General features: G+C 37.1%; 1 protein-coding gene across 4 annotated transcripts in view; it reads left to right on the top strand.

The window, feature by feature from the left end:
• Window positions 1-10,944, top strand: part of fgf12a (fibroblast growth factor 12a) — a 41,534-nt gene extending 30,590 nt beyond the window's left edge. For all 4 annotated transcript variants that reach the window (XM_044133506.1, XM_044133505.1, XM_044133503.1 and 1 more), the window contains 2 exons: window positions 7,832-8,030; window positions 8,855-10,944. In XM_044133506.1, the coding sequence (XP_043989441.1) occupies window positions 7,832-8,030; window positions 8,855-8,970 (315 nt within the window). In that variant the 3' untranslated portion in view covers window positions 8,971-10,944. The remainder of the gene's footprint in view (window positions 1-7,831; window positions 8,031-8,854) is intronic.
• Window positions 10,945-12,275: the final 1,331 nt, after the last annotated feature.

Raw genomic sequence — 12,275 nt, 5'->3', positions numbered from 1 at the left:
TAATATTCCATTACTGTAAATACTGAGCTTATTCAAAGCCTTTTATCTCTGCTCAGTTCAGTGGCTCCTTTCAGATTTAGTTTTGCTCTGCAGCACCTACTCCCCCACTGTCTTTGAAGAAATACAGCACATGTTTTGGATTTAATTTACTGCTGTGTTTTGTGCTTCTTTTCTATACGGGATTCTGTTCTCTTGCACTGGCTGCTAATAAAAGGATAAACTGGCAGCTATAAACACAAATTTTATTGAATTGCTCAACTTTCATTTCTATTCAAAATTCCTCTTACTCTGCACAATCATTATTAAACACGGTGCCGTCCATATTTATTGATGCCGCCTGAAAATTATGTGTAAAATTCATATTTTACTACAGTGAGATAATATTACACTGAGAGGACAGAGGAATCCAACCTTTAATTTGAATAGATTTATTTTATTGGTAGAAAGATCCCAAGACATAAAAATCACTGGTGCTTTACAGCTGTACATACAACTTAATAATATTTTTAATGTTATTAAAATTATTGTCATTTCATTTTAGCAGCTTTACACTATCTGGGGTGCCAAATGTCCCCCTTTCCATCCCATTTGTGGCTAACTAGTCTAAATTCAACTATTAATTAAATAATTAAGATTATTTAATTAATGTTCATATGAAATCCATAGTTCACCACCAAGTTCACAGCTCCAATAACTCTCACTATTCTTTAAATTATGTTCCCTGAATAACATATAGAAGTCATAAAATCATTCACCACATTGCATCATGATTATGTTATTGCCTTTGTAATCACGCCCTCATGTTTATATCTGTTTAATTTTTACCTTTCTTTTCGCTTACATAAATGTTGTTTTATTATGGCAATTTTCCTGGAACAGCTGCACTTGTTGGCAGACTGCAGTACTGTCATCATCAGAAAGGAATTGGAGCCAAATTGTCACTGAAAAATTCAATAGTCCACAAGATTTCATTGTGAAATTTGGGATACACAAAATAAAAACACTTCTGTTTAATCCTTTTAGCTGACAAAAACCATTTATTTATGTAACTTAAAACAAAATATATGTACTATTATTTCTGCTACTTCACATCCTTCGAAAGGAAAGTTAGACGTGTCAGAATTCATTAAGCTGTAGCTTTAGTCTTGTTCCTGTCTCTGCTTCACAGTAACAAAGCAATGAGAGAATCTGTGTGCAAAGAAACCCCAACTTCATTTAGTCTGGTAGTTTTAATGGTTTTGGCAAGAGGCCACAGCTTGCATCGCTACGTTGAAAGTGAGGAATGCACAATAGTCAAGCTTAAAGCAGTGGGAGGAGCACACATTCTTTCCTTTCTCTGGCATCTTTCTAACTGGCTATGCCAAGTTAGGTATTATATTATTAGGTGACATTTGAAATTGTAGCTTAATATATATAAAGCCCATATGGAACAGTGTGGGTAGCATTAGACACAAGTGGGAGTAGACATGGTTGGTCGTAGAGAAAGAGGAGGAATAAACTGTGCAAGCAGAGAGAGTTATAAGGATGGAAAAAAATCACAGCTCACATAAATGAAACCTGTAATGTGTTTTTTATTTTATTTTTTTTATCCAAATAAAGAAAGTATATCTGAATAGCAAGGAAGACCAAAGGGCTGCCTTGCTTGAAGGCCTCAGCCGAGGAGCTTGGTCATGGTTTTCTGAATGCCTTTCAGCCATGAAGAATGAAAAGTCGGAATTCACAAACTGTCCATCAAACCTTTTCCACTCATAAATAGTTGAAGGACACAGTAAATCTCTTTCTCATCTTGTTGCCTCCGTGAATTTATTGACCAAGAAAAGCTTTATTGAGACCCAAAGTCAAAAGCAAGGGAAAGAAGTAGAGCGCGTCTCGTTTAAATCTTTCAAACTGCAAAGTCTCATAAATGTATAGTAATTTATTCACAGCGAAATTTCTTGACTTTCACAACTCCAGCATAACATGACAGGTGTATGAGCCAGTTGCAAGCACACAGAAGGTCGTTTAGCCAGTGCCGTAAAGACTCACCCAGGTGGACGAGCTCATTTGCAACTACAAGCTCATAAACACAACCCACAATTCACAACCTCAATATAGTGTCTACTATAAAACCCCCGACACCCACCCATATAAGCCTAATGAAAGTTTAATCACAACTAGATGGAGATATTTTTCATTTCTCAAATTGACTCTAAGAGATGCTGTATGACCCCCAACAGTTCATTGCTTTAAGAGGTCATTATTCACTTCAGAGTCATGAGGTTATTATCAATTAGAAGCAGATAAGGGCCATATTGTCAAACAGCAGCTTTCAGAAAAACATTCTGATTGATAATATTTTATGCAGAGGAGCACACTTCTGACCTTTGAAAAGGAAGGGCATTTCTGCAGTAACAGTTCCATGTGATCCATTTTCTGGCCAAGCACATGCAGAGCAGTGCTGAAAAATGCAAAGCAGGGGAAAATATGCTTGAATATGCATATGTGGGAGTTAGGTTGGATCATTTAGGGGCTTTTAAAACATATACTGGCACAGGATTCTCATAAACAAGCTAAATTGAAATACAAGGCTGGAGTAAAGCGCTGTCTGTTTCTTAGTTATTTAATCATGAAATATTTCAACGTGTTACTTGGAACGACGGCCAAAAGTCTTATAAACTACAGTAAAGATGAGCTTTTCTGCTCCATGTTCACACATAATGAGCACCATTCACTTTCACTTACCTATCATAATTTCCCACCTATATTGTTTGCTCCTGTCTTGACTGTTTTTCCTACTTTTGATCTGTTTATATTTAAACTTGTCGGTTAACTTCCTCTTCTTTAAGATTACAAGACCTCTGTTTTGTCTTTCTAATCTAGATCTAATCTATCTATCTATCTATCTATCTATCTATCTATCTATCTATCTATCTATCTATCTATCTATCTATCTATCTATCTATCTATCTATCTATCTATCTATCTATCTATCTATCTATCTATCTATCTATCTATCTATCTATCTATCTATCTATCTATCTATCTATCTATCTATCTATCTATCTATCTATCTATCTATCTATCTATCTATCTATCTATCTATCTATCTATCTATCTATCTATCTATCTATCTATCTATCTATCTATCTATCTATCTATCCCTCCATCCATCCATCCATCTATCCATCCATATAGATAGATAGATATTATCTTATTGTAAACCAGTGATGTGTAGCTATCCTCACTCTCTCCTGCCCTCAGGGAAATAATTATGAAGAGAAACCTTCCCTTCCCCACACTCCTGTCCTTTAATTTAGCTTTCTCTGCTTCTTTGCAGTTTGTTCCTATTGAGAGAATGTTTAAAGCCCATATTGCTTCCATGCTTGCTGTTAAGTCGCAACTGCAAGCAACATTGTAGTCCTTTTAAGTGTTTTGCATGTGGTTGATTCTTAAAGTTCAGTTGGCGATTGGTGTTGATCAGTTAAATGGGTTGCACACAGTAAAACTAGTGGGTGGCTTGCTTCTCTGTATTTGAAGTTTAGAGCTCGATGTCGGGGCTGTTGCTCATTGAGTTGGGTGAGAATGCTTATGTGGAGTGTTTAGCAATGAAGTGCGTGGGGGCTGAGCATCTACAATAAAGAGTTTGCTTCCATTATTTATAACACACAATATGACCTACTTTACTGCACAGCAGTAACCACTGTTCCATCTCATTCTCCCTCTGCTATCTATCTATCTATCTATCTATCTATCTATCTATCTATCTATCTATCTATCTATCTATCTATCTATCTATCTATCTATCTATCTATCTATCTATCTATCTATCTATCTATCTATCTATCTATCTATCTATCTATCTATCTATCTATCTATCTATCTATCTATCTATCTATCTATCTATCTATCTATCTATCTATCTATCTGTCTGTCTGTCTGTCTGTCTGTCTGTCTGTCTGTCTGTCTGTCTGTCTGTCTGTCTGTCTGTCTTCTTGACATAAACTAATACATTTCAATAAAAAAAAATCATAGTAAAACTGATAATGTCAGAACTAAGCGAGGAAATTAAGGAAATGTGACATGAGTGACGAATGGTAATCTGTATTTTTTTCTTGGCTTGTCACTTTTTCCTTCTTCTCTTTGTAGAAGAAAAATGTCTGCCGGATGTTTGTGTCTGTTGTTTTGACTGCAGCTGTGATTTATGTCCTGTACTGCTTAATAGTTTTTTTTCTTCAAAACAAATAAAATTGTAAAAGCTACAGAAGTTGCAATCTTTTGTCCCCTACACCGAATCGAGTCATTGAACCCAAATGCCTGGTTTAAAGTGTGGTTTTCTCTCACTCTATCCTTCCGTTTACATTCTTTTTTTTGTGACTGGTTTGTAGCTGTAGACTGTCTCTTTCTTTTTCAAGGAAACACTTTTAAACTTGCAACACAATTGACAAAATATTTAAGTATGGAAATGAAAGGTGTTGGCGAAGGATTTAAGTGAACTATAAAGTATCTAGTGTTTTAAGTGATGTCTTCACAAAACTGAACTGAATCTTGGCAAGGAAAATAATAAAATTCCCTGGAGTTCAAGGTGAGGTCTGGGATTGTCAGAGGGGCTAAATCCCTCACAGATAACAAGGATTTAGTGCCATATTAAAATGGAGGTAGTCACCTTCCCTTCTAAACCTTTATCTGAAGATACTTTTGGAGCTTATTTCCTTCATATCAAATCAGAAAAGCTGCTTCACTCAGTAGAAGAAGCAAGTAGCAAATCTGGATTCTGGATGTAGTCAGCAGAGTATTTCCAATGACCCAGACTCAGATAATGAGGGTATCTTGATTTTATTCTTATTAATGTTACCATGACACCCTCCTGTGACACAAGGTGTAATGCCCTTGTGTCACAAGATAATACAAATGTCTACAGTATGAAAAATAAATAAGTCCACCATCCAAATTCATAATTGAGAGAAAAAACACCTTTGATTTGTTGTTTCATTTTAGATATTAAATACTTTATACAATACATATATTGTAGGTTTATATGAGACCGTATGCGTTTCTATAATCAGTAAATATTTGTGTTAGAAACAACGTTGGCTCAAAAGGATCAAACAAGAATGCATGTACAGTATATATTATTAAAAATACATGAAATAATTTCAACTTCTCTGCTTTTTCTGGTCAATCTATTCCTGAGTCTTTACTTCATATTTTGATTTAGTTATTCCCAATCTAAGTCCATGAGTAAATAGGTCTATCTATCTCTATAATGAGCAGTCATCATGGTTGTCCTTGTGGGTACATTTTATTGGTGATTCTGAAGCTTGTCTGCGAAGCCAAATGATTGATCATGAAGGTTACAATAGTATTAATCATGAGTGTGTGTGCTGAAGAAGAAACAACAGCTTACTGCCATGTAATGCATCACTGCCAAACCTCTACCCGCCTCAACACATATGTTCACGCTCCAACTCGTGTGGTCAGACAGGCGCAATGTGACCCCTGAAGCTCCACCGGTGTGCAAAATGTCAGCTGGTTGACAGCCGACATTTCGCAGCAGGTCCAGATTAACTGAACCACCAGGTCTTTGCAGACCTTGTCCTCCCTCCTGCTGACCAGTGAGACATTTTCACACTTGCAGCCATGTGACTGAGATCTTCACCGTTTGCTGTTTTTCGCTAACGAGACCACACTGGCTCATTTTTAAAAACATAGCATATTGAAAAATAAGACTTGTAGCTGTAATCTGCTGACTGAGGTTTATTTTGAACTTACAACAGTGTGACTGAGCAGAAATTGAGATTTCATAAAAAATACAACCTTTGTTTTCTAATTACGTGTCTCTAGCAGGATTCATTTATCACTTATGTGGCAGTTTCAGCTGTAACCTTATACTTCTGCTGCTATTTGAACTATTTGGTCCAGGCGAGCCAATGTGCAAATATCTCTTTGGTTATCATTTTTGCTCTGCACCTCTTAGCCCAGTGCCTTGCAAAAGTGTTTATACCCATTGAACATTTTCACATCATGTTCATGTTCCAAACACTGCCTTGAATAAATTAAGTTAACATTTAAAGCATAGGTGTAGATATCCATAGTTCAGGTAGGAATGTGTGTCCATTAAGCAACTTTTATGTATTTCACAAATCCTACTGCTTGAGAAGAGAAACTTGAAGAGGGTAAGCCCGATGGAGTTACATGCATAAAGATCAATATTAGTAAACCTGATGTGGGTGGCAGAATACTCTAGAATAGGATAGAAGTTTGTCTTCTGGCTCAAATCCAATTAAGAATGTGTTGGGGAACGGTGTGTTCACAAACTCTGTCTTCCAATCTGACTGAACTAGAAAAATGGGCAAATACAAAAAAGCTGGCAGACACAGAAAAAAAAAAACCGTGCAACTCTAATTGGAACCAATGTTGCACAAAAACATAATGCAGGAGGGTAAACATAAATGAATGCAACGGTTTTAAGATTTTTATTGACAAAATGAAAATGTGCTCTGTGTTGGTTTATTGCTTCAAAAATCCAATCTGAGCACCTAGTAAGGAACTGTACACAACATAGCATGAAACTAGTGTACGTGAATGAAAGTTAATGTGCAGTAATGCTCCAGTTTGTTATGTTTATTCAGAATAATCTTACAGAATCAACAGAGGTTTCGGTGTTGATTGGGCTTTCTGAGGAGAATAGGGTACAGGATTAGAATTTGTAACCTAGGTTGTGTTTTTTTAATTCTTAAAAAAAAAAAAATTACAATGATAATAATTTTTATCTCTTTGAGGGTAACTTGGTCTAAATTTCAGAATAAAAGGTGCAGGCTTGTATTTGGTCCCAATAATATGAAGGTCTAACAGATTTATTTGTCCCCAGCCTGAGTTGGATCACAGATGCACAGTCACCTCCAGCAGGAAGCAGAATTGGGCTGTCAGTCAAACAGACAACCGCGAAAGGTCACACAGCCCTGAAGGATATATTAATAAATAAAATACAGCTCAGGGCTAAACACACTCTATCACACACGCACCCCCACACACAGAGCGCAAAGTCTGCCAAAACTCAGACGGTCCAACATCCTCTAAACCAGCTGATGTGCATCAGCCGCCCTATAATGGACAAACACATTTCGCCTCCTTTAAAACCGATTGGAGATAGTTTATGATTCAGCACCGTTCGCTTGTTCCGAAGGCAGTAATAGGGAGGGACGAAGGCTAAAGATGAAGAACTTAAGATCCACTTCATCAGCATTCATTAATCAGAACACTTAGCCCAGTAAATATAGATTTTGTTTGGGATTGGTTTTAGATGCAAACCTTAAATGAAATGGTACCATTACCCTAATTAAATTTTTATAAATGACCCAGTTTACAGTATGTTGCAGCGTTGATGGATCGGGGGGTCGAGTGTATTGTTTCTTTCACTCTTTCACTGTCATGATTGTGATCTAGTGTTCTGCTCTGTTGTTCTGCTCCGCTCTGACACTTTCTCCCGTATCAGATCCTTTCTATTTTCACTGTTGCCTCTCATTATTTTGTCCTTTTCTCTATCCCCTTGACTTGTGGCTGAGAAATGAAATCATAAGATAAAAATCTTCTCATTTCTATCACTCCAATAATAGCATAATTCTGTATATATCTCTGTGGTGTGTGTGTGTGTGAGAGAGAGAGAGGTTCCAAATAAGCAAAGCATTTCTTAATAAGTGTATTCCATCTCAAATGCTGGTAATTATGTTTGCACCTAATCTTGATGCTGATGTGGATTCAAAGAGATTTTTGAGTGAGCTGATGTACAATTATTTTATCCCTATGCTATTGCTGATCTTTGCATCCTTGCTTGTGATTCATTTTTATTCTGCAGGAGGTGTTCACGCCAGAGTGCAGGTTTAAGGAGTCAGTTTTTGAAAACTACTATGTGATCTACTCGTCCACTGTGTACCGGCAGCAAGAGTCGGGCAGGGCATGGTTCCTCGGCCTCACAAAGGAGGGACAAGTCATGAAAGGCAATCGGGTCAAGAAAACTAAGCCCTCATCTCACTTTGTGCCCAGGCCTATTGAAGGTATGGAAGTGTTTAAAGCAAGCTTCTAAATATTTAGCTTGTTCTTATTTTTTGCTCAGTCTTAAACAACAGCATCTTTTTGCCTGAACTATTCTAAAGGTTTTTTGGGGGGGATCATAGGAGAATTGGTTCTCCCTGAATATTAAGATAGCTTCATGAGTAATTTCTCTATTTGCATTCACACTGCAAACAGGATACTAGAGTAACACAATGTGAGCCTGGGAGTTATTACACCAAGGAATAAGGCCTAATTGTATTTTGCTTATTTCTGTTTCAAAAATGTTTACGTGTTTGAGTTTATATTATGTTATAAATCCTATTTCATTGCTTATTTAAAATGTAACAAATATTACTAGTTTAAAAATCTTAGAGTGTAGCCTTAATATTACATGTTAACACTATACTATATATATATATATATATATATATATATATATATATATATATATATATATATATATATATATATATATATATATATATATATATATAATACCAGATTTAAGAATCATTTAAGACAGAATGGCCATGTTACCTATTTTGACATAGTTTGGCTAAGTGGTATCAGCTGCATGCGTTTCTCAGGAGATCAGTCTTATCATGAGAACCTGTCAAGGTGTGTGATAAAAAAAAAAAAGTGCTGACAGTGTGTCCTCGTTCCCTTGTCTTTTCCCTCTCAGCCTGGTATAATTGTCCCAACCTCACACCTGACCTTGTTCGTGTCTGCACGCCCATCTCTTCAATCTGCTCTCCGCCGTCCCCTTTTGATCACCTCCTATCTTTGTCCTTCTCTTTCCTCCCTTTTGTTTGCATTTCTGCCACAGTTTGTATGTACCGGGAGCCGTCGCTGCATGAGATAGAGGACAAGCACCGCTCCAGGAAGAGCTCAGGGACTCCCACCATGAATGGAGGGAAAGCTGTCAATCAAGACTCCACATAGCATCAGTTACAGGGACTTCCAGCTGGGGGTAGGGGAGGGTCGGCCTCATCCTGACTCAGGGAGAAGGGGCCAAGTTGAAAAAATAAACCTCACCGCTCCCCCTGAGAGATCTGGACCTCCACACTCTTTTTAATCAAAAGAGGGCGTGGGACAGCAGCAAGGAGCTATTACTGTACAAGACAACAAAAACAAAACTGAACTCTTGCCTGTGAAAATGTTTTAGATATCTATATATATATATATATATATTTAAATATATATATTCTTGACCAACATTTTATGCAAAACTGAGAAAAAGGCTGTGAAAACAAAGGATTTGTGGTCTCTACATATATTCAAATATCTGTTATTTTTATTTTATGTTGTGGAAAAAAAGCTTTAATACATGTTCATTTTTCATTCTTTTTTCCTAAACATTGTTGCACTTTTATCCTTTATTGTGTTGTTGTTGTGAAAGATATCCCAAGCCATTATCGTTATAACCCTCATTACTATTTTATTGAGTGGGATCCCAGTTACTATGAGGGCAAAAGTGGTTCAGTTCTCTTGACCTTTTTCAGTTATTCATTAGTATTTGTATTTCTTACTGGAGCATCTTGAATGCAAGCTCAAAGGTCAAGGCTGAAAGTTACAAATGGTGGGATGTAATTTACTCAGGTGTGTACTGTAAGTTAGACCAACGTGACTCATGGGGAATGAACTCCCCTGCTTTCCTGCTGTAGCAGGACAGAACAACATCAAGCAATATCATAAAGGGCAATCTAGAATGTTTTTAAAGGACTGTAATAGCAAACTGGCAACACATTGCTGTGGCTGGTGTACTCGTCTGTACAAGTGACTGACAAAGAAAGTTGCATAAGGTGGTAAATGTAAGAATAGGGATTTACTCTCTTGCTACAGTTATAACATGATAAGAAAGACGGGTAGTGTTTGTGCAAAGTCATGTGCGAACTTTACAACATCAAGCAAAGTCGATTTCCCCTTTCATTGGACTGGCTAATTGTCCAGGGTGTACCCCGTCTCTCGCCCGTTGACCGCTGGAGATAGGCCCCAGCACCCCTTGAGACCATACAAAGATGAGCGTGTTAGATAATGGACAAATGGATGGAGAGATTTCACGCCATCCATAAATTGAAAGGCCAGTGACAAACCTTATCAGTTATCAAGAGTTGCTGTTAGCTATAATAAATCACAAAAAACATAACTCCATATACTGCTTAAGAGCTATTGGATAAATCAAGACGTTTTCTCTGACTGGAGATTTTATCTTGTTTGCTTGTTTGAAAAGCAACATTTTGTTTGGCAGGCTTAGTGGTGAATTTCTTAACTTTCTAGAATTTTAAGTTCCAGAACTCCCCTCACGTTCATTGTGAAATCATTAGAGATCTTTTCATGCAGATGGACAGGGTGCCTGACTGTTTAATAAATCACCAATCTGTCATGCAAATATTTCAACACAATTATTTTACTGCTATTCAATCACAGTGAAAACCGAAGGTTTGATTGAGGCACGAAATGAGCCATTCGTTGCATTATGACAAAGAGTTTATTTTTCATACGTCTACACACTTGCAGGGCTGTGGTCTGAATGGTACACCTCATACTGTGTACGCTGCTACGCTCATTCCTAGCCTCCTTTTTTATTTTATCTATCTCAGGAAGTCTCGCAGTTGTTTCGGTAATGGAGCCCGACTTAAAAATAATACAATAAAATAATGGCTGCTTACGGTTCAGCTCTCATTGCACAAAGCCGGGCGATTTGGCATGGAGGTGGATGATGCACAGCTGAACGTAGTCATGTTAGGAACGCTGGAAGAAGAAGACAGACAAATACAAAGCATGGCCATCACATGACTGTAAACGTTTCTTTAAGTTTCAGATGAGATCTAAAAAAAAAAATATATATATATTTTGACTTTGGGGAGTATATGTCTAAATAAACATCTAATATGCAACACTTGTTTCAGTATTTTAGTGAGGGTTTATATATATATATATATATATATATATATATATATATATATATACACACTACTGTACATCTGCGAGGAAGCTGTTGGCTGCCATGTCGGTAGTTTGTACAGTTAATAGCACATATTCAGCTGCACAGAGCAAGCGGTGGTGGGCATATTATCATCATGGATCTGGGAGGGTCTTCCACTTGAAATCCAGGCCCACATCTGACACCAACAAGAGCTAATGGTAGATTAGTTCAACTTCCACTTCACCTCCTGCAATACTGCATTACTGTGAATCGTTCGTTATAATTAATGTGACACTGAAAGTCAAGAGGCAAGACCAGCATATAAGTATCTTTTTATATGATACATATTGTTTATATTGTGTATATGAGATATGTGTGGAGTTAAAGTACTGCATGAAACTGGATATGTACATTGTCAGCCGACAGCAGAATGGGCCGATTTGGTGAAAGAATGGAGTGAGTAAGGAGGTTAGAAACAGCGAAGCACTTTTTTTGTGGGTTTATTGATGTATGATAGGGGGACAAAAGCATTGAAATAGTTTGAAATATTGAATATGATTTAATATTTTTATGTTTGCAGACAATTTCACTGCATTCAAACACACTCATGTATGCATTATGAATTGTGAGATAAAAAAAATATGCATTGATTATAAAATTCAGAATGAAGTTAGTGATTGTTTAAGAATAAAGATTATGTTATCAAAAAATGACCCTCTGAGTGATTGATTCAGTGAGTTATTGATGCGTCATATTGATCTTGTTTTTACCCTATCTCTCTTTCAAATGTTGCCAGGTACAAAGACACCATGCGTCATCCCTCTCTGCAGGAGATTTGACATTATATGCACAACTTTGCATTACTTTTCAGTGTAAAAGGACCACAGCTGGCATTGCAAGACATTATTGTCACTGAAAAGAAGACAAAGCACCTAACCTGTCACTTCAAAACTAATACAGAAATGGACCAACCAAGGTGAGAAAAACACTTGACTGGCAGTTTAATTCCACACGCATTTCACTTGTCTGCACTTCAGCCAAGTACAAATGGTGAAGATCCATCTTTAAGACACCGTTTTATCACAAATCATTCACTGACCTTGCTCAGGCTGGGAAAACATCACCATACAGACAGAGTAACACAACAGCCAACCAGCCGGATAATCGCAGCAGTCAAAAACGCGCTGTAGTTCCTCCATCACACGTATGCTTCACCAACCCTTCGCTTTACTTTTGATGTGTTTACTGGTTTTTGCATTGGTTTAAAGACGATTATGTGGAACAATGTTATAGGGTCAAAATCAATGGTTTTGACGCTAAT

Source organism: Gambusia affinis, linkage group LG12 (genome assembly GCF_019740435.1).
Source record: "Gambusia affinis linkage group LG12, SWU_Gaff_1.0, whole genome shotgun sequence".
NCBI classification, from domain to species: Eukaryota; Metazoa; Chordata; class Actinopteri; order Cyprinodontiformes; family Poeciliidae; genus Gambusia; species Gambusia affinis.
This window is presented reverse-complemented; position numbering and strand designations above follow the sequence as displayed.